The sequence below is a fragment of the Gavia stellata genome, chromosome 10 (assembly GCF_030936135.1).
Source record: "Gavia stellata isolate bGavSte3 chromosome 10, bGavSte3.hap2, whole genome shotgun sequence".
NCBI lineage: Eukaryota > Metazoa > Chordata > Aves > Gaviiformes > Gaviidae > Gavia > Gavia stellata.
This window is the reverse complement of record NC_082603.1, coordinates 8,381,476-8,403,741: the sequence shown is the minus strand read 5'-3', so window position 1 is coordinate 8,403,741 and position 22,266 is coordinate 8,381,476. Positions and strand designations below refer to the sequence as shown.

Sequence of the window (22,266 nt, the reverse complement as noted above, 5' to 3'; positions counted from 1 at the left end):
GTGCTTTCCAGGGCCTGAGTGCACTGATAGACCTCAATGGCCACGATGAGCCTCACCTGGGCCCAAGCACCCCCACCCACATGCCAGGAGCACTATTTAAGCTCAGTGCCGAGCCCTTACTCACTTCCTGCCTGACTGTGGTTCTTGCTGATGTGGGTTCTGTGCTTTTCTGGCTCAGACTCAACCCTGACTCATTATGGAGGCTCCTCATGGTCTCCTCTTGCCAAGGACAAATGGTTGTCTATGAAAAACAGGTTACCAGGACCAGCGATGCCAGGGTAGGAAAGACAACCTGCCCAGAGCACAGGGAGCTGTGGTGGTGGTTGGCAGAGCCAGGGCCCCTTGCTACAGGAGGTGCAGGTAAGGCTCAGCTCCCAGGACGGCCCAGCAGCCTGGGTGAGGGTGTATTGCTAGCCAGGGCTGTGGGAAAGGGGCTCACTCTGCAGTATGCTGTCAGCAGCACTGCTAGTGTGACAAACAGGAATTGCTGTGAATGCACTGTACCCCTGAGAGACTGAAAAACCTGTGGAGGGGGGAAGGAGCTGTAACACTCTGCACAAGGACTTCAGGAGCAGGCTGCAGCTGGGAGCTGCTTCCCCAGTTACCCACTCTCTTAGAGGTGGTAGGGATGGACCAAACCCTAGTTGCACCATCCTTTCCCTATGGCACTGGGAGCTAGGTGCTTGTGTCCTTGTTGGCTGAGATCTGGCCTCCGTGCGGTGTTTAAATCAAGAGCAATAGGGAAGAGGCATATTGCTTAGGAAGGCAGAGCTCTTTATAAACCTGAGGACAGACCCCAGTGAGTCCCCTCCAGGCAGACATTATGGAGCAGGCTATGCAGGGCATGTTCATGACAGCAACATGATCAGTGTATTTACCGCATACAGATACATGGGCAATTGCAGAGAAATCTCTGCAAAGCCACAGCTACCACATACACCATGGGCTAACACAACAGGTGCCCAGCAAGGGCATGCTGATTCACAGTATCAGCAGTGAGCTGCCAGATGAATGTGCTGAGCCCTCCCTGGGCTCTGCAGGGACTGTTTTGTCACAGGAGAACAGAGAGTGCAGCTGCTTGGCTAGTGCATGCCCTGCCTGACAGCCCATCAGGAGGGCAGGACAGCACCAAACATCTAAGTGCAGGCCCAGGAGCCTGCAGCACCGCTAGTGTTGAAGTCCTGGCTGGATAGATGGGGTCTAGGATGTGAGTTCAAGTCCCAGTATCCCCTCTCTGTGCACGCTCAGAAAACTGGGTGCGTGCCTCCTCCTTTGGGAGGGACCCAGCCATCAATGGCTCCAGAGCGCAAAGAGGGCAGGCGCGCTGAGCGGGGACAGCCAGCAGTACTCCACCACGCTGTACAGCGCGTAGCCCAGCAGCAAACCGAAGAGCACGTCTGTCACATTGTGCCTGCCCAGCATGACCCTTGAAATGCCGACGACGAGAGCCCAGAGCACCACGAGGACCCGCAGTGGGACAGCGAGCACCAGGTGGTGCAGAACGAAGCGGCAGACCAGGGCAGCTCTGGTGGCGTGGCCTGATGGAAAGGAGTACTTGTCCACTGAGATGGTGACGAACATGTCCATCTTGTTGTGGGTGGGCCGCCGCCGCTTGACGAGCCCTTTCACCACTGCCACTAGCACAAGATCCAGCAGCAATGCTAGGAGACAGTAACAGTGAGTGAGCAAGAAAGGAAGGGGTTTTCCCCTGCTGCATAGAAAACAAGGCAAAAATCAAACCAAAGCCATTAGCTAAGAAAACAAGAACTTGGCTACCAAATCCTGCTAAAAGAAGGCAGTATTTCCCATGGATGTGATGGCTGGGTAGGGAGACCATGACACTCATCCAGCACTTGACCTTTTCCAGCATGAGCACATTGTCAATCTCCGCTGTTGCTGCACGCAAGACCCTCTGCCTGCCACAGCCAGCCACAGGACTTGGCCTGGCTAGTGCCCATGGGTTCTTTTTTTCTGTGTAAAATCTGGTCTTGCCATGATTTGACCCTTAACCTGAAAGCAACAGAGGGGTTAATATTCCCAACAACTCCCTTCGTGACAGCCCCTGCCAACTCAGCATTGCTTTGCCTTGTGGCTGGGGGTCAAACTGACCTGGGTGAATGATCAACCCACTTCAACTGCTCAGCCACAGCTCAGGGTGAGGGGCCTGAGTGGTGCTGCCAGGGCTCCTGCAGTCTGGCTTCTGCCTGCTGCTGGGGGGATTAATGCCAGAAAGTTAACCATGCTTTGGTTTAAGAGCTGAATAAAGGATGATTTAAATAATGCCAGCTAAAGGTTGTTGTGGTAGAATTCAGATGTGAAGCACATGTGGGAAGTGTTCAGCCAGTATTTGGCAAGAGCAGCTTCTCATGTAGGGCAGAGGGTGCTTTCTCCATCCCTGTTAGCTCAGCTAGCATGGTGCTCACAGCCAGGGCTACTTCCAAGGAAATCTTATGTGAGAGACTGATTTCTGCTTGTCTTAAGGCTTGTATCTGGGCACCAAATCTTTCAGTCACTTCAGCTCATCCCCTTTGGTTAATCATTTAAGAACAAGTATTTTTTTCCACATATAAACCTAGTTTAACTGCTTTTCTTAATACGGTTTGGAAGGTTCAACTTGAAAATTAGGGAAAACTCCTTCCCCCACATGGGTGCTGCAACCCTGGGACAGGGCCCCAGAGAGATGGGTGGCTCTGGCCTGGAGCATTGAGGGCCAGATAAGGCCCCGGTGCTGGGACACCTCCTCAGAGCAGAGGTTAGGTCAGAGGTCTGCTGTGAGACACTCATTTATCCACGTGCTGCTAGATGAAAAACATGCACAAAATCATACGTTTCCTACTGAGCAACTATCAATTCAAATGATAAGTGTGAGATACCAATTATTTGCAACTTAATAAAAGAGTAAGAATTAGGAACCTGAAAAGGTCTGTTGTTCTGGAGCTACTACATTTTCTAAATGAACAAAAATGAAGAATTTAAGTAAAATAATATACTTATATATATAAAATAATAATATAATATATAATTATAATAATAGGACAGGATGCTAGTGGGGGTGAATATTACACCACATGAAATTAAAATGCATGCCTTAAACCAAGTTTCCTCACTGGCTGATACAGATCAATCCACACAGCCACTGCCTGCAGGGAGCCCAAGGGTGCAGAAATCTGTGTGCCAGAGCAGCTTTTCAAGGAAAAGGCAACACTAGGCAGCTGCACCTGGAATGCATTGTTCTGATAAGCTGAAGAGCTAAAAGGGAGTTCAGCTTCCCCGAAAGTTTTGTGCAACTGTGGGAGCAGTTTCGCTATCAGGAGTTTCACAATGTGTGGTTGGAGCCATGACAGATGAGCCATACCCATGCCACCACGCCCTCCAGCTGTAGGGTTACTCGCCCTGGTACCAGGCACCCCAGATGAGCCTGTACCAGTTCCTCAAAATGAGCGAGCTCCCTCGGGGCTGTAGGACGCTGAGGTTTACTCAGTTCTGCCCCATCCTTCAGGTCCCCTCCTCCCCCCTCGGCTCCAGCCGGCCCCCGCCTGCAGAGCCCTTTGGGGAGCCCCCAGCCTCACCGAAGAGCAGGTTGAGCAGCACCTCCCTGGCCGCTGAGCTGTCGCTCTGGCAGAGCCCGTAGAAGGTGCCGAGCAGCCAGGGGATGCCGTGCCCCGAGACCTCGATGACCTTCATGATGGGGCGCGCACTGCCCCAGGCCGAGCCCTCTCCGGCGCAGACGCCCAGGCGCTTGGAGGCCCAGAGGTCGATGGCGAGCAGGGAGCGGAGGGCGATGCCCAGGAAGGAGGGGTTCAGCTTCATGCAGTCCTCCTCGGGCAGCGGGGCCGCTGCGGAGCTGCCCGACTCCTTGCGGCGCGAGGGGCTGTCCGGGGCGCCGGGGCTGCGCTGGCTGACGAGGGACAGGAACTCCAGGCGGCTGCTGCTGCCGGCGCGTCGCTCGCGGCTGCTCCGGGGGCTCGGCATGGCGGAGGGGAGGTGACCTGGGAGAGGTGGGGGCCGGTCACCGGCTGCCAGGCCTACTGTCGCACCGGGACCCGGGCGAGCCGCCCAGGAGCCCGCATGTCACCCCCTGCCCGGGCCTGATGCTACCCCCCTCACCGCAACCTGCTACGGGCCCCGCCGCCCCCCGCTGCTTGCGAGCCCCGCTCCCGGGCCTGCCCCCGCACCCTGCCCGGCACCCCCGCCTCCCGCTACCGCCCCGCCGGGGCCCCGCTCCCCCCTCCCGGTGTGTGCCCGGAAGCCCCCAAGGGCACCCCCGCCTGCTGGGCGCCCGCACCCCGGCTCCCCCGGTACCGGGCGGCCCCGGCGCGGCCCCGCTTCCTCTTCCGCCGCCCGCCGTGACGCACCGGTTGCCATGGAGCCAGGACGCCCGGGGGCGGGGCTGCGGCGCCCCCTGGCGGCGGGGAGGTCCTCCCCACCCTCCCTCCCGCCGCGCCCCGGGGCGGGGATCCGTGGGCGCGCCCCGCCTCCCCCCCCCCCCCCCCCCCGCGCACGTGCCCGCCCCGACCGGCGTACGGCAGCCGCCGAGGGCCGCAAGAGGCGCGGCGGCGGCGCCTTCGCCCTGCCGGCGCCGGTGCGGGCGCCGGTGCGCGGGCGGCGATGCGCGGCGGCCGGGCGGCGGCGGGGGGACGGGCCGCCCCCCCGGCCCCGCGCCTCGGCGGCGGCGGCGGCGGGTGACGACGGCGCGGCGGCGGCGGCGGCGATGGGGTGCCTGCAGAGCGTGGCCTGCAAGGCGCGGGTGCGTCGGGAGCAGATCGTGGTGTCGGACGTGTCGGCCACCATCGAGCCGGCGGCCACCGCCATCGAGGAGAGCTCGCCGGTGGTGCTGCGGTACCGCACGCCCTACTTCCGCGCCTCGGCCCGCGTCCTCATGCCGCCCATCGCCCGACGGCACACCTGGGTGGTGGGCTGGATCCAGGCCTGCAACCACATGGAGTTCTACAACACCTACAGCGACCTCGGCGTGTGAGCACCGGCACCGGCCCCGCCGCACCCGCACCCGCACCGGCACCGGGGAGGGGGTGGGGGGACGGGACCCGGGACGGGCACGGCACGCCGGCCGCGCTGGGGCGGCAGCGGGGATGGGGAGGCCCTGCGGCGGGCACCGGGCTGGGAACGGCATGGGCACCCCGGCACCGGGTGTTGCACCCCCGCCCCGCGTCTGCGCCCACGGCCACGTGCGGGCGGCACCCTCGCCCCGACGCCCGCTCCCGGCACCGTCCCTGCCCCTTCTCCCGCAGCGGGCAGGCCTCGCCCCACCGCCGCCCCTGCCCGGGCGGCACGGCTGCCCTCGGCCTGCAGCCGGCTCCTGCACCCGCCGGCCGGGAGCTCGCTCGTCCGAGGGCTTTGCGGCCGCCGTCCCCACCAAGGAGCGTTTCTTCAAGGGCCGGGCCGTGCGCGCGGGCGGTGCTGGGGGATTTGCGCCCTTGGCTTGTGTTGGAAGGGAGAAGCGTCGCCATGCTCGGCAGAAGTGGCTGCCGGAGACCGACTTTTCCCAAGGCTGGGTGTGCGGGTGACTCGGGGGGACGCTGAGGGGCAAAGCTGTTGGCTCCGGCGCTGTGTCTTCTGCCGTTTGAAAGGGGTGATGCGAGAGGGGGCTGGAGGTGGCCGGAGGGGTCCGTTCTGCACTGCCGGTGCCCAAGGTTGCCGGCGCAGGGCGGCAGGTAGAGCGGCGTGCGCGGGCACTGGGGGAGCCGCAGGTCCTCGTGCTGCCTGCCTGCGTCCTTGCGTCATGGCAGATTCATTTGCACGTGGCACTGGAGCACTTGGGGACGTTGGAGCAAGCGGAGGTCGTCACTTCTCGGGGGGATGGCGGCCGTCTGTCCCCTGCCACTCGCAGGCAGCTCCAGAGCCCAGATGCGTTAGAAGCCAGAGCTCGGGCTCAGCAGGAGGTTTCACCAAAGCTCCCCGCTTGTAATTGCCACGTGGCAATTGTCTCCCTTGCCGTAGCCGCGCAGTGTTGCTAACGTGGTTGGCAGCCAAGTTTTGGGCTGGAATTTCCCCCCCAGCCATATTGCAGGGTTTTGATTGCACCAGCGGCAGGCGTAATTGTGGTATTTCATTATTGTACGTGCCTCTGTGCAGGCATGTCTATTTAGAGGCATAAAATTTGCAGACGTTTATCGCAGGAAGGGGCTGCTGACGGGCTTGGCCAGTGCCGTGGTCACGGTGCTGCAGCTGGTGGATGGGGAAGGCTGTTCTCCTCTGGCACAGGAGCTGATTAAGGAGAGAGTGACCCAGAGAGACTCAGCCATGAGTTTTGGCCCAGTTGGTTTGATTGCAGGTTAATTACAATAGTGTTGTGCTGGCAGAGCAGAGGCTTCAGCTGGCCGTGAGGGACTCAGTGAAGGAACCGAAGCCGAATTTATTCTTGAAGGAGGTCCTTGAGAGCTTGCTGCAGGCGGGCAGAGGGTCCCCATACTGCTTGCCTCCCCATCCCTCACTGGGCGCTGTCGCTGCCATTTCCCTGCTAACCTGGCCTGTCTCTTCCCGTTCACCAGGTCAAGCTGGGAGCTGCCCGACCTGCGAGAAGGAAGAGTAAAAGCCATCAGCGATTCGGATGGCGTGAGCTACCCCTGGTATGGAAACACCACAGAAACTGTGACCCTGGTCGGGCCCACTAACAAGATCTCCAGGTTCTCGGTGAGCATGAATGACAATTTCTACCCCAGCGTAACGTGGGCTGTCCCTGTGAGCAACAGTAACGTGCCGCTGCTGACCAGGATTAAAAGGGACCAGAGCTTTACTACGTGGCTGGTGGCCATGAACACCACCACCAAGGAAAAGATCATCTTGCAGACTATAAAGTGGAGGATGCGAGTGGACATTGAGGTTGATCCCATGCAGCTGCTGGGGCAGCGGGCACGGCTGGTGGGAAGGACTCAGCAGGAGCAGCCCCGGATCCTCAGCAGGATGGAGCCCATCCCACCAAACGCACTAGTGAAACCCAACGCCAATGATGCCCAAGTCCTCATGTGGAGACCCAAGCGAGGCCAGCCTATAGTTGTGATACCTCCCAAGTAGAGCAGCGCCGGTGCACGTGTGTGAGTACCTGGGTGCTGTCAGCCCGCTGCAGATGAACGGGGTTTCTGAGCCAAAGCAGACCTCTTGGGTTCTCCTGCCTTTGTAGCTGTGGTTGGAAACATGGCTCCTCCTTAGTCAGAAAGAGAGCCTGGCCGGTGCAGGGGCACGGAAGAGGGATTGCTGAGCTGGAGGATTTCCCAGGAAGCAGAATTGAGTACTTCTAGGGGCTTGTGGCTGGCAAAGAGGCTGTCTGACCTAAATGACTCGTCTTTCATTGCAGGGCAATGCAAGGAGCGTGAGTGCGATCGAACAGTGCCTGTGGCAAATGCTGCTTTCCACCCAACTGGAGGTAGAAGCGGAGACCGTGCCTGCCGGATGTGGAGGGCTCCTGTGGTGACCCTTCCCACTGGGGCATGGCTGTCCCCGTGGTGTCTCTACCTATGCATTTCAGATTGATAATCGACCCCTCGCCCTGCTCGCTGAGACTGGGCGGGAGGGCCCGGGAGCAGAGCGGGCGCTGGCCGTGCTGGGGCACTGAGCCGCAGCCCGATGCTGGCCATTGCCGCTGCCCAGGAGGGGTTTTCCGCAGCCAAGGGGAAGCGGGACATGTTTTGCATGCGTCTGGGTGTGTTTGGAGTAGTTGTGAGTGTAGGAGATGCCGTAGCTCTTTTCCGTCTTGGAGTGAGATCTAAGGGCAAGTTAGATGTCCTTTCGTTTTAAGGTGCACTACATCTTTGCAGTTCCTCAACCTCCTCCCCCTCAAATCCCACCGACCCTTCTCTTACGGAAGCAAAACCGATTCTTAGACGAGTGAGCAATTGGGAGCGGTGCCCGTTCACCCAGCCCAGGTGCTCACTGACTGTGTGTGTGGGGTGTCCAAACCAGCTTGGAGGTACCCTGGGACTCGCACGCTTCCACTGCAGACCCAAGTCCCTTGCAAGAAGCTGGGTGCTTGCTCATTTTCCACACAAATGCTGGCTCACGTGGAGACCCTCTTCTCCCTCAGCCACCCATGGAGCAGGGTGGCTGCTGGCAGGGATGCCAGTGGAGGGGATGGCACGCCTTGGGGTAACTCCCCAGGCTCTGCAGGGATGGGGTTCTCCTCTCCGTGGGTCAGAGGCAGGGATGTGAGCGGAGGCTGTGTGGGGCAGGCCTGGGTTTGCCTGGGAAGGAGGAGGCGAGCGTGCTGCCTGGGTGCTGCCTCCTGCTGCTGCAGGTGCTTGGGTGGTAATGGGTTTTATTTGCCTTTCTCCTCGCCCCTCGCTGCCCGGATGGCTGGCATCATCTGGTCCGTGGGGCAGTGCGGTGCTGTGGGCTGCGACTTGCAATTCCCAATATCTCGCCCTTGAGATGCAGCAGAGGCGTAAGCTATGGCTGCGCAGCCAATGCCCAGGCTGGGCACCCTATCGCTCCTGGGCAGATGGTTACGGCTCTCACTGCTTTCTCCACTCTGTCCGCCGCCCTGGCATGAGCCCTGCGGCTCCTCCAGCTCACGCCCCTGCCTTTGTGCCACAGGAGGTCTGCGCTGCCCTGGGGATGTGGGTAATTCCCTCTGCCAGGAGAGCCTGGGGAGGGTCGCCGTGTTCGGCACTTCCGTGCAAAGCTTTTCCTGCAGTATTAGCAGTGCTGCCCTCAGCCTGGCTGTCGGGATGCCCAGCCCAGTGCTGCTTTGCTCCCCGCGGTGTGCTGGCACGTCCCGGCGGCATCACTCTGCAGAGTGCAGCCGAACTTCTGCAAAGCTTCAGCCGCGGCTTGTGCTTTTCCAGGGTGGGATGTGCACCTCAGTGCCCACTGGCGAAGGGGCTCCCCAGGCATCTTAGACCAAAAATCCCTGTGAAATTCCCGTGCTACTTATTATTCTCAGTCGTGTTTGCTGCTGATTCAATTCTTTATTTTTTCCTCTGGGAGCATTGCATTTTGACGCCTCGATGCACACTTCCCGGTGCCGGGGCTGGCGGTTCTGCTCCTCCCGCTCAGCCTCGTGGCTGGCTGGGAACCTGCTGCTTTCGGTGCCTACGTCTGGGTTTTGCCAGGGGCTACAGCCTTGTGGTGGGAAAGGTTTGGAAGGAGATGGGGCTCTGAATTTTGGTTTGCTGTGTTTTCTGGAGCAAAACTTCTACTGGGAGCTTACTGGCACGGGAAGATGTCCTGCTCTTGTGTCTGCCCGTGGTTTTGTCCTGGTTCATGATCGACGGCAGCTTTTGCCATCACTGATGTTTTGTTTTTCAAAAAGCATGTGTGGAAGGGGGTTAGAAATTTTAAATACAATTTTCCTTAAGATTTGGGGGAGGAGGAGGGATAAGTATCTTGAAATAAGGCAGATCTATATTTTTGACCCAGTGGGACAGAAATGTCTCTGGCAGCATCAGAGCTGAAAAGCCAGAGGAAGGGTTTCCCTGACAAACGGGTAGCCACGAAGTGGGCTCCCAGCCGGGAGAGGATGCTGCATCCAGAGAGGCTGTGTGAGCCAGCTCCCCAAAACCCATGGGGAAGGGCTGTGCACCGGCCGTCAGCCTGGGGAGCTGCTGCGGCACCACCGTGGTGCCAGTTGGCTGGGAGAGCAGGGATGCTGGTGCAGGGATGCTGTTGAATTAGTTGCCGTCTTTTGGGATGTGCTGGCCAGCTGGAGCCTCGGCTGCATCGGCATGACACCAAGACAGCAGCGGCCGCTGTTTCTGTCCGTGTGTGTCTGCAGCAGTGTGTCTGCTCCCCAGGGAGGTGCTTGGTGCCGCCTGGTGCTGGTGTTGGGCTTGGTGCCTGGCCACAGCCGTGTGCCTGTGCTCCCAGGGCTGCCCCAGCTGGCAGGTAGGCTCTGGCTGAGTGCTGGGGCCATGCCTGTGTTCCCCTCTCCAGGCTCCTGTGCCCACTCCTTCTCCGGTTGCTGGGTTTGATACACTTAACTCAGTTTGATGCATGGGTTGTCTTCGTGGGCATTTCCCCATTTAAGAAAAAAAAAGTTTGTAAAAATTGTTTGCAAAAAAAAAGATTGCAAACAATGTTTGCAAAACTTTGCGGACATTTTGCATTTTCGCAAAAGGTGTGTGTTCATGCTCGGATGGAGGTGCTGGGTGAGCATCTCCAGGGATCACGATCTCAAGAAAGGGGAGGGAGGTGGCAGGTGAGAGCTCCCACGTGCGAGACTGGGTTCAGCTCACGTCCCCATGGCCCGCAGCTGTACTGATGGGTGCCTCAAGTGGGAGTCCTTCCCCACGCCCCTCTTTTGTAACAGCATCCTGGTATCTCAGGGAGGGGCAGGTCACAGAAACGCCCACCTGCGCGCTCCCCTCTTGCCCTGAGCATCGGGGTGCCCCTTCCCCTCTGTCCCCATCCTTGGGTCACTTATATATGTATGTATGTATGTATGTATTTATTTATTTATTTATTTGATATTTATTTATTGGTGGTTTATTTAAGTTATTTATTGGTATTTATTGACGGCTGGAAGTCAGGGGGTCATTTCTGCTGCACGGCAGGGGCAGCTGTGTCCCCCCCCCCGCCCAGCCCCCTGCATTTTGGGGTGCTGCTGCATGTTTGGGAGCACCGCTGGGGAGGGATGCTTGCAGGCCACCGCGCTCCTGTCCCCTTTTGGAGCCGGGGGGGGGGGGGAGAAAGGAAGGGGAATCACGTCGGTGCCAGGAGGGAGGACACCCTGTGCCCATCCCCTTCCCGCAGAAGCTCGAAGCCCCTGTGCCCCCTCCCCAGGCGCCGTGCTCCCTCCCGTGCCCGTCTGTATTTATTGACCCGGCCTCCCGACGTTTCTCTGTCCAGCTCCCGCTGGATTTGCTGTTGCCAAATCCTGGAGGTGGTGAGAAGAGCCAGGATGTGTGGGTGTCGTTATGGAAAAAAGACCAAACCAGGTATTCTGCTGCCGTGTGGGGAAAATCGGAAGGAGGAGAAGAGGAAAGCTGGTTTTGCAGAGTGCCTTAAACACAAATGACTCTACTGAGTAGGGGGCTTGGACTGCTGTCTCTGGATGTTATTACCAACTCGAACAAATACTGCATTTCACTTCTCTGGGATTAAAAGAAAACCACTCGAGCTGTACTGGAACCAAACCCTGTGTTTGCTTGAGTCCGTCTGGCTGGCTTGTACCTCTGGGGCCACAGTGGCGCGGGGGGAGCAGGCAGCAATGCGTGGGCTCTCGGCCATCAGCCCCTGCCTGGCTCGGTGGTGGGAGCAGTGGCTGCCTCCGCTGGCTTTAAGCCCCTGGTCTGGTGATGGGAATCCCTCCCCCTTGTCCTGACTCGCAGGTGGCTTCTCTGGTGCCCCAGAGAGGTTATGCTTGCCCTGCGGTTCCCCTTCCCTGGGGATGCTCAGAGCAGCCTGTTTGCACAAAGCTTGCTGTGGGGCTGTGTCCTTGGGCTGCCTCATGCCTTCCCGAAATTGGGCAGTCAGTTGGAAAGCTTTGGCGGGGGGCGGGGGCAGACAGCTCTTTTTGCCTTAGGAAGCCAGGTCAAGGCAAGAGCTGTGTGCCAAGGGAACAGCACGAAACCCAGGAGCTCTTGCAGCGTGGCCGTAGGGAAGATGCCAAGCCTGACAGTGCTGAAAAACTACACAGAAAAGGGATGTTTCCCCTTCGAAATTACAGGTCCCCTCCCACTTCTTGCTGAGTGGAAGAGGAGGAACAAGAGTCAACCCAGAGATGAAGTGATTTTGTTTTAATAGAACCCTTTTTTTTTTTTTGTAATGAAAGAGGGACTTCTCTGAAATGCAGCCGTGTTTGGGGAAGGATGTCCTCAGGGGGGTGGCCTGGTGTTCACGCTGGGGTGATGGAGGACAGCGATGGGTGCTGGCAGAAGGCAGCAGCTCTGGACATTGTCCAAGGACTGATGGGCCGTGTCCCAGGTGGGTGTGGGTGCTGCTCCAGGATTAGAGCCTGCAGGATGCTGGAGGGTAGCTCATGGCATGCAGTGTATTCCTTACCATGAGCATCAACCCTGCTAGCCCCTGCTTGCTGTGAGGTACATTTGTGCCTGAGCCAGCCAATTTCTTTAACTAACTGTTGCTCATTTTGAGTGTTGCTGATTGTGCTGGGCACAAAGAGATGCTGGCAGACAGCCTGTGAGCTCTTCAGTGAGCAGGTTTTTCCTAGTGTTATTAAAACATCGCTCATCTCTCGACAGATCCCTGAGGTGTAGGTGCGGGAGAGCAGGGAGATGTTCGCATGGCTTGTATCGTGCCTGCTCGTGCCCTGGGAAGCAGGATAGGACTCCCACCCAGCAGCTAACAGCAGGGCAGGTGGAGGTATGTTCCCTGAGCAGACATCTCTTCCTGCCCCCCACCGAGGCTCTGCTGCAAAGCAGGGGCAGCAGAACTGCCCTGGGCCCCGCTGCCTTGTCTGAGACTATGTGCCCTGGGCTGACCTGTGTTTCCCAAGTGCCTTATTTACAGAACAAGAACAAGGGCAATCTGTACCACTGCAACCAGCCCATGGGCATGGGCACACATCCCAGCTGCAAGGCCTAGGGAACAAAGTAAATGATGCAGGGTGCCATGGACACCAGCAGAGGCAGACGAGAGATACTGCAGGTAGTACTGAAGATCAGTTTATTTGCTCTATTCCCTCTTCCGTAAAACCTGAAAACAATCAACTTCCAACAAGAGATGAGAAAGCAGTAAGAAGTGAGAGATTTGGCTCTGCAGCTCCTCCCCTACACACAGGACCAAAGGTGTTAATGCGTTAGTGAGGGCTGCTCCGAAAGGCACGCAGCAGTTTGGAGGCCCCAAAGCTCCCTGATGGCAGGTGTGTGAGTCCAACAGAACACCCCTCGGGAGCCTGGCTGCTGACACCACGCTCCTCACCATGCCTTCGGAAAAAAATTCGGCTGGTGCCGAACAGGAGAAACTCCACAGTGTGAACCCTGGAGCCCCCACAGGTCTGCTAACCTCTTCCTTGCAGGGCTGATTCAAGGCAAGAAAACACACAGGTTTTAGTTTTGAGGGGACGTGGGGGATGAAAGGGATGGGGAGGATTGGTTTAGTATTGCAGCGCGCCATCAGTGAGTGTGACAGTATGAGGCTGCTTATCACACGGTGTCAGGGAGGCAGGAGCCGGGCACGGGGAAGGCTCCCAACGCTGAACGACCTGCAGCCTGGCGGGGCAGACGGGCAGGCCCGCTCACTCCGGCTGCGGGGTGTAACGCAGGTACTTCTTGCCCGATGGGAGGTCTTTCGTGAAGACTCCTTTGGGGAAGAGCTTCTTGGCTTCCTCGTCAGGTAAGGTGGGCACAACCATGACACTGTCACCAGGCTGGGGAGAAAATGGGAACCATGAGAGCAGCAGAGGAGCTGGCAGGCTTGGATGCAGGTGGCACGTCCCTGCTGGCAGGTGACACTGCCTCCCCATGAACACTCAGCCGCAGCGCCCCAGGCATGTCCGCTGCAGCTCTGCCTGGAGCCAACAGTGAGGACTGAGTGGAAGCTACACTAGGAGGTGTGGGTGATGTTGAAAGGGAGAGCTGTGCCATCTGCCAGCCCTGCCAACAGGATCCCACAGCCCAGCTCTTCCCCACAGGAACGGGGAGTAACAAGGGAGGAATTTGGGCATCTCTACAAAGCAAGAGAGAGCACAGCTTGCCCGAGTCTGCTCATCCATTCCTACTGCTCAGGTGCCCCTGGACAGGCGGTGCTGGCTCCCCCTTGGCATGCCAAGCCACGGGGAAAGGTGTACTTCCCTGGGAGGTGGGCTGGTGGGTGAGCTGGCCCCACGTTGCTGGGAGCTTATGCTGCAGGAAACAGGAATATTCAGAGGCAAGGCTGCCTCCACAATCTGCTTTGCCCTGGTGCAGTTTGTTGGACGCTGGTGTTGAAGGGTGGAGAGGCCCAGTGAAGTGCACCAATGCCCAAGTTACTCAGCCTCCGAGGCTTGTGTGCCTATGGGGCTTGTGCCCAGATGGAGCGGCTGTTTGGGACAATGCTCTGGGAGCCTGGTCCTGCCTCATAACACAGTATGACTTCTCCAGGATGCTTTATAACAGCAGGACTGTGTCTGGCTTCAGACAGGCAGGCTTCCCCAGTAACAGCTATCAAAGCCAGCAGCAGGACAGGTCCAGGAGCTAAGCAGCTCTGCTGGGCTGAGGAAACACTGGCTAGCTAAAGCAGCCAGACTGTGCTGCTTGTTCTTGCTTTACCTTGGCTGCCCAAACTGTTTTTTGGGAGTTTTAAGTAATGCTACTGAACAGGGATGGCCACAACTAAGCAACTTCAACTAGTAATTTTCCACGAGGATAGGACTTGGCTGTGTACATGCTGGGCAAAGTGGGGCCATGCCCATACTGACCCTTCCTGGCTCAAAGGCAGGAGGGCAGCAAGCCGGCCCAGGGAGGAGTGCCCCATGCTTGCTGCTTTGCTGGCTTTGAGTGGACTTTGGCACACTGACTCCTAGTAATGCCGTTCCTTATCACAGACAACAAGGGCAGGACCTGCCTTGGCCCAAAGCTGAAGTCCTAATAGCCAGAAGGGCCAAGCCCAGCGTTTGCTGGCACCAGGGACTAAGGGCAGGGAAAGGAGGTTCCTATGACTGGCTCCAGACTGCAACAGCCCTGGGGCCTCGGCTGGGATCTAACTCATACCCCAGGACCTCAGCAGCTTTCCCCACCCTGTGGGTCCCCCTCCAAGGGAGGGTGGTTGACATTTCAATGCATGTTTTCAGCGCCTGGCAGTGAGCTTTGCTCCCCTCCTCACCTTCCAGTCCACAGGGGTAGCGACCTTCTTGTACGCTGTCAGCTGCAGGGAGTCCACCACTCTCAGGATCTCATCAAAGTTTCTCCCGGTGGTGGCTGGGTACAGGATGGAGAGTTTCAGCTTCTTATCTGGGCCAAAAACGAACACCTGAGCACAGGGAGACAGAGTCAGGGGCTGGGCAGAAGATGTTTGTCCAACTGCCCTGCTGGATCTGCTCAGCCCTGCTGCTCCTCCCTTTCCTGGGAGGTGGCCTGCTTGATGGCAGGTGTTGGGACAGGGGAGGTGCCATGGTGGGGATCTCCTAGAGCAACAAGTGATGCCCAGGCACAGGGTACACTGCGTTTCCTCTGGGAGCTCCCGTTTCCAATGCCAGCTTGTTTTGCTATTTGAAATGTTTGCTCCTCTTCACCTGTGCCCTTCTAATGCAAGCATGGGAGGGGAGAAGGAAAGTCCAGCAGATCAAGCACTTTTGTCCCCTCTGACAGGCACAACCAGGATGAGCAGGCAGCAACAGTAAGATGGAGCTGTTGCCAGCAGGCTAGCGCTGTGCCAGCCTCTTCCTGCAGCACAACCCATGGATCTAGCCCGAGGAAGTCAACCTAGCTCCTGAAGATGGTCCTGTCCATCCAGGTAAGCTGCCCCCATCTTCAAGCCCAGCCCCACAGACACAGGGCAGGATGGCAGGTGATGCCTACTGCTGAGAAGGCTGCTGCGCAGCGGTGCTCCAGGGCCAGATACTCACCACACGAGCAGTCAGGGGCATGCCATCCTTGTCCCGCTCATCTGGGTCCAGCATGCCCAGCTTGACAGCGAGCTCCCGGTTCGCATCAGCAATGATGGGGAAGGGGAGTTTCTCCTCAGGTTGTTCCCCGTTGTATGCGTTGATGTCCTGTAGAGACAAAACCATTGGCATGCTCATGCTCCCTGTTGTGGGTACCACCACAGGAGACAGAGGCCAGGCAGGGAGACCTCCATGCAGGCTTTATGTGTGTGGGGCAAGCTCCTGCAGAGGGGCCATGCAGAAACACGTTCAGCAGCTGCTCTACAAGAGCTTGTGACTTGCTTAACTAAAGGCTCTTGAAAACAGAGTGAAAGCCTGAGTGCAGGTGCTGGGACACTGCACGTTCCTTTCTGAATCATGGCTGGGACAGAAAACCATCCCCTTCCATAGCTGGGCACGCTCTCCCTTGTGACCACGGTTTATGAGATTGCTCTCTGTGATAGTCCAAACTTGACCTGCTTCACAGGGAAACTGTATTTTGAGCATCTCTGAATCTGGTCTGGACTTGGTCAAAGCATTGAAGTTATCCTTGTAGTTTGCGGTACCACCCGTACAGGTCACGCTGAGCCACAGCAGGGCTGGGAGGAGCCTGCTCAAGGCAGCACAAGCAGAGCAGCTGCCAGCATTAAAGCAAGTTTAATCCAAGGTTTCTGCCCCAGAACAGAGCTGCCTGTTCCCTCCATCCTCCTTAGGCTACAAGGGGACAAAACTGACTCCAGCACTGACGCAAGCCTCTCACGCACAACTGTGGTGCGTTATCAGCTGAGCTGATAATTTGAATGTACAAGTCTCTCCGCCTGCCCTGGGCTTTGAATGTGGGGGAACAGGCTGGGGCCTGCTCGGAGGGAACTCAGGGAGGGCAGGGTTGGAAATGCTGCCCCTTGGCACTGCCCGCTGCTGCTCAGAGCACACCAGAGGCAGCAAGAGCAGGCAGGCCCCGCACCACTCCTCAGCCCTCGTAGGCTGACGGTGGTGACATAAGGGGCTGTAACCCTGCCCTGGCTGCTCAGGATGCTGCAAGCAGGTCAAGTGGTGCACACATGGCAAGATGTTTCTTTTCCAGCTTTCCTCTTTGCTTGTTTTCTCCCCAGGGCTTTCTGAGTCAGCACTGCACTGCCAAAAGGGGCTGTTTATCTCAGCTGGGTTGTGGTCAGGTCAGGTTGTGGAAGGAAGGAACTGGTTCTGTTCTCCTGCAGATCTGCCTTGTCAAAGCAGAGCAGGGAAGGAAAGCAGAGCCGGAGAGGCCAGCCCAGGCGAAATGCTTCCAAATGCCCCACACAGTCGCAGGAGGCAGTAGATGAAGATCAGACAGTGACACATGCCCCCCGCCCCCCCCTTCAGAGTTGGGGGCTGGAGGATGAAGAGAGCTTCTGAAAAGCACTATCCGAATCCTACAGACTGTAACTCATTCAAAAATGCACGTAATTTCATGACCGGGGGATCTCTGTACGAAACAGCATCACAAACCCCACCTTATTTTGCAATAAGACACTTAAGACTCACTCACTTCCCTGTGAACTTTTTTTTTTTTCCCAGAGTCCCAGCTGCAACCAGACATCACTGGAGTGATTTACTTACTCCTGACTCACCAAGGCAAAGGCATCAGTGGCCAAAGGGAGCACTAAAACCTCCTCTGACATGCACCACATGCCAGTCAACCCTGCTTACGGAGCTCGTGCATTCATCCAATCCTTGGAGAAGCAGTGCACAGACTGGGGAGGTAGGAGAGTGGGATCAATCCCTGGCTGAGCTACAAGCTTGTTCTGAATCCTGGAGCAAGCTTCTGGGTCTTGGCTAGGGATGGCTAAGAACAGCAGTGACATCTTTGGCTGGGAAAGCAGAGCTGAGCAAAGTGACATGAGAATTATTGGCTAAACTCTGGTCCCACCTGGTCTCACCTTTCCAGGCCCCATCTGCCCACTGAAATTTGGCAGCAAAGCAAGCAGAAGTTTCTTTGTTGTTTCACGCAGGATTTCAGCCATCCCTCCCACCCACTTACTTCCTCACAGACTGTGCTCCAGATAAAAACAGCTTCATCCTCTCATTACTGCTAGGAGCTTCATCCAAAGAGAAAGCATACCTATGTAAGGGAACGTTGCACAAAGAGCTCTGCTTGCCCAAAGTTTTGCTCACTCCTAGGACTTCTCTTTAAGTTAAGATTTAGTGAAGGAAACTGCAATTTCTAGATCCCAATCTAGCATTCAAGGCAGACTGCTTTTGTTCAGACAGGCAGCTTCTGCCAAGGCTTGGTATCTCTGTTAAGCTCTTTTTTTCCCCATGGCTGGGCACGAGAACCTTTGGGGCACTGCCCCTGGTCCCAGACTTGTGGTAGGTCTTAACACCTGCCTTCCTAGTTCAGCTCTTTGGCTCTCCGTGTTACCTGAAGTTGTTCTCTGCTTTGTCAAGGACAAAGGAAAAGGATCACATATATGGACAAGGTCTAAGAGCAGAGCAATCACATCCCTGTCCTCTCTTATGCCCTCCACAATGCACACGTGCTGCGTTCATTGCTCTCTGCACTGCTCATGGTGTCACAGCCTGACACGTCCTCCTGTTCCCAGGCTAAAGAGTCCCAGTTGCTCTACACTGAAGCAAACCCGCCCAAATCTGCAGGCAGCTTTGCTCCCCCTCTGCACCTTTTCTTGTTCCCCTGTAGTCTGCGAGATGAGCGATTTCAAACACAGGCTGCATGGAAGACTCTAGTCTGCTATGGATTTGTCCTCACCAATTGGACCTTTTGCTCGGGAGGACTTTCACGATTTTCTTTTTGACAGGTGCTGAGCTGACGTTTCCAAACCACTGTCTCTGAGGCCTCTCCCAGCCTGACAGAAAGCTCACCGCAGCTTGGAATGCTGCCCTCTGCCTTCCTCCGCACTTGTTCTTGAAAGTTTTCCAAACATGCTACTCGGCCTCCCATCAGTCAATGTTGAGAGGCTGTTCTGCAACTTCTCCTGGTTTTACCTGAGGTTGTGCTGAATAATTCCATAGCATCAGCAAAGTCAGCTTGTTGTTCATCTCTTTTCCAGATCACCCAAGTATGCTGTACCCCACATGTCCCAACTTATTGCTTCCTCCTGTCTCCCTGCAGAAATGAGCCTGCCCTTCAAAAAGCTGATTCCTTTGAAAAGCTTCTTGGAAATTCAAGGACTTTGTAAAAGTCAACAATACCCTATAGTTATTCAAAGGGCTTTAGCCAACCAGGAGATGAGACTCCCTTACAAAAGCAAAACCCAAACTTTCTGCTATATTTAACAGGATGTTATCTGCTAATTTGACTGGTGGTTTCAGCCAGTTTGACCAGCACAGAAACCTCATTAACTGGTGTGGGATTTGTATGCTGTTCTTCCCAGGCCCTTCCAAGGCTTGGTGGGACACCAGCCATGCACCACTCAGGTATGAAGGTCAGTTTAAGCAATAAGGCAGTCAGGTAATTTCTAAAGCCAGTCAGACATGAAACAATGTTTGAGTGTGGAAGTCTCTCACCTTTACTACCTCTTATTGCATGCATGTCCCACTCCTGGAAAATGCGTGAGAACATTCCCAATTTTAAGAGCAAAGAAAGAGGCAGGTAATTCACCCAGGCATTTTTGCACTCCGGCCATATCTGTCTGAAATGCTTATTTTACACCCCTACGACCTATGAGCCCTGGAGTCATACTCCTGGAAGCACACCACTGCTGAGGCTGCTTTTGAAGTTTTTCATTAGTTTCTTTTATGTTCCTTCAGCAAGCTATTTTGTTACCATCTTTTTTTATACTCCCTTATGATGATTTTATATTTAACATGCTCCTATTTGTGGTTTTACATTTAACATGCCCCTGTTTGTTCTCCCATTTCTTTTCCCTGCCTGGGCATGAATTGCACCCTTTGAAGACTGCCTCTTCACTTCTGATGCCTCCTTTCCTTTCCTGTTTTACTACAGAACTTTTTGAGGGTTTGTGGATATACTGCCTTCCTCTGATCTTTTGGCACCACCTTCATATACGTTTTACCCTTTCAGGTATTGGTAGGAGAGCAGTAATATTGTTCTCCTCTTGTTTTAAAGCATCAGTGCACAGAGTACCCTGAACTTTGTGGAGTGCTCTGTGAAGACGGAGCAGACCTTCCTGTTTCTGCTCTGAATTTTAGCACCTCCTATCCCACATGCTTTGGGATTCAAGATATGTAGTTCCGAGCCTGTGCTCTATTCTGTGTGGGCTTTTCCTCTGGCCTTCAGAGCAAGGCAGCAGTGCAAGCTCCCCTCGCGCCTCCCCACGCCCCGCACCTTGCTCCAGGAGAGGTGGTCTTGGACGCTGTCAATGGAGAGGGCGATCATCTTCACGTTGCGCTTGCTGAACTCAGGTGCCAGCTTCGCTGCCCGGCCAAGCTCTGTGGTGCAGACGGGTGTGAAGTCCCTCGGGTGGGAGAAGAGGATGCCCCATCTGAAAGAAGACAGCAGATGGCATTAGGGTGAGATGTCGTTTCTGTTTGTACTCCAGACAAAAAGCTGTACAGAGGGCACTGCACGGAGACTACTGTAGGAACAGCTCGTCATTCTGTTACGCGGAAATCCTGCCCTGGGAACTCTTCTTTTCCTATCACTAGAAACCTTCACAAGACGAGCCCTGTTCATCGTGCTCTGAGAAACTCCCTCAGCCTTGCTCCCTGTCTCCCTCCTGGATCCCCCAGGGGATGCTGGAATAGCCCACCATTCCTGATGTGGAGGTGGACACCATGCCTTGTGAAGAAGTTTTGGGGAGCCACATGTACACTCTGCACCCCAGAGACCACATGTGCGAGGGCATGTAGATGCCAACCTGCCGGCCACGTTATTGCGGAGATCATTACTGATTTACAAGGCTATTCACTATCCTGCATACCTCATCGACCACTGTGAGGAGAAACACCCATTAAACACCCAACTTAAAAGAATGGTATAGGACCAAGCCTTAACCCAACCGCTGCCATGAGCTGCTGAATGTACTTCATGAAGAATTAATCAACTGATGGGGGAGGCCAGAAGTTAACATCACATTATGGCTACACTTACAACACTACTGCCACCTCACTTTTCCCCACTGCTTCCCATCAGTGGATTTTGCAGTCTTTAGAGCAGGCAAATACAAGTCACCCCGCTTTACAGGTAAGGCAACTGGCACATAGAGAAAGGCAGCAGTACAGCCCAGCAGCGAGATGGGCTTACGGCAAAATGGCTCCCAGCTCCCAGGAGTTCCCAGAGGCTAACGCAAAGCCACCCCCAGCACTTAGAATTCCCTACCAGGGAGTTGTTGCACCATTTCTCAGCTCAGCATTCACAGGTCTTACTGCACCGCTCTCCATCTGGCCCCCTGCACTCAGTAAATGCAGCCGCATGCCAGAGCAGCTGGAGAAAGTCCTGTCTTAGAGATTTGGGAACAGAGCTGGAGGGATCAAGTGAGGCACCCTGTAGGTCTACCAGAGCTGTGTGATTGCCACGGCTCACCATGAAGTTATGGGACAGCTACCCAGCCACTGGTGCTACAAGTCTCTTTATAAAATAAAAATACTACTTGAATAAAAAGGCAGCAAACAACTGGGTAGAAGCTGGCCAGGAAAGCTGCCATGTGGGTGATCAGGCTGGAACAGCCAGTTTTAAGAAGCCGCGCAGCTTATTTTCTCGCTAAGAGGGTTCATTTTTCCCAGTCTGCCCAAGTTCACAACGCTGACTCAAACGCTGATTCAAGCCTGCCAAGCGCTGCCGGGACCGAGTCCCAAACGTGCAGTGCCAGCACCCTCCTGCTCCTGCCAGAAATGGAGCAACAGGCTTTGCGGGAAACAGCGCCTGAAGGCATGTGGCTTTCCACGTCGGGGTCAAACAGGACCAGAGCCCTTTGCCGCTGCTCGATTACGCACCTTCGCACGCCCGGGCCCACTCACAAGGGATGTACGTGACACACGCGCTGATCGCTGGGACCGGCCTGGACTAAGCGCTGCTCTGGCAAGCCTGGCTTTCCCCTTCCCTGGGCTCTGCCGCTTCCAGAGCGCCTCTTCCCTCTCCTCGAGCGCTCGGCTCGCCCTCTTGCCGTGCAGCCCGCAGGAGGGGATGGGGGAAGATGGGGAGAGGTGGCTCTGCCCGCTCGGAGCGGCCTGTGTGCACCGCGCCGCCGCGCTCCCCTGGGAAATCGCAGCGTCCGGCTGCCCGGCCCAGGCGCGGCCGCCTCCCTCGCCCCGCGGGCACACCGTCAGGGCTGCCGCTGCGGCTCGACGTTGAGAAACCACCATTTTTGGAACAAGCCCGTGGCACGGACTGGCCCAGCTCTGCCTCCTGGCGCCGGTCACGCACCCCTGGGAGCGACAAGGCCTGCAGGGCTCCCACCCGCGGTCGAGCCGGGCTCGCACACGGAATTCACCGTTGTGCTCATCGGGAAAGAAACCCTTCGCCCTCGGCGCCCCGCAGCCAGGCCCGGCTCTGCCCGCCGGCGCGGGAGGACAACCGGCCCCCGGGGACCGTGCCCCGCGGTGCTGCCCGGTGAGCGGCCCCCTCCTCCCGGGGCCGGCCCTAGGGTCACCCCCTGCCCCGATCCCTCTCCGCCGAGCTCCCCCTGCTCCCCGGGCACCGCCGGCGCTCAGCCGGGGGTGCGGAGCTCCCCGCCCTCCCGATCCCGCTGCCCCCCCCCCCCTCCCCGTGCTCACGAGTCTCCCAGGAAGTCGTGGAAGCGGATGCGGCCCTGCGTGGTCTCCGCCTCGAAGTTGGGCGCCTCGTCGCCCAGCAGCAAGCCCGGCATGGCTGCGGCTCCGCTCCGCTCGCTACC

The 22,266-nt window shown here is 56.8% G+C and overlaps 3 protein-coding genes across 3 annotated transcripts; 1 reads left to right on the top strand and 2 right to left on the bottom strand.

Annotated features, from left to right (window-relative positions):
• Positions 1-847: 847 nt before the first annotated feature.
• Positions 848-3,975, bottom strand: PLPP6 (phospholipid phosphatase 6). The gene is made up of 2 exons (XM_059822101.1): positions 3,570-3,975; positions 848-1,661 (listed from the first exon to the last, which is right to left on the bottom strand). The coding sequence occupies exons 1-2, from the start codon at positions 3,970-3,972 to the stop codon at positions 1,291-1,293; spliced, it is 774 nt and encodes a 257-aa protein (XP_059678084.1). The 5' UTR covers positions 3,973-3,975; the 3' UTR covers positions 848-1,290.
• A 736-nt stretch (positions 3,976-4,711) lies between these two features.
• Positions 4,712-7,045, top strand: FAM78B (family with sequence similarity 78 member B). The gene is made up of 2 exons (XM_059822234.1): positions 4,712-4,974; positions 6,510-7,045. The coding sequence occupies exons 1-2, from the start codon at positions 4,712-4,714 to the stop codon at positions 7,030-7,032; spliced, it is 786 nt and encodes a 261-aa protein (XP_059678217.1). The 3' UTR covers positions 7,033-7,045.
• A 5,517-nt stretch (positions 7,046-12,562) lies between these two features.
• On the bottom strand, positions 12,563-22,265 carry PRDX6 (peroxiredoxin 6). The gene is made up of 5 exons (XM_059822006.1): positions 22,148-22,265; positions 19,761-19,917; positions 15,458-15,604; positions 14,716-14,862; positions 12,563-13,282 (listed from the first exon to the last, which is right to left on the bottom strand). Exons 1-5 carry the CDS (start codon positions 22,237-22,239, stop codon positions 13,151-13,153), a joined length of 675 nt encoding a protein of 224 aa, XP_059677989.1. The 5' UTR covers positions 22,240-22,265; the 3' UTR covers positions 12,563-13,150.
• Between the last annotated feature and the right edge of the window lies 1 nt (position 22,266).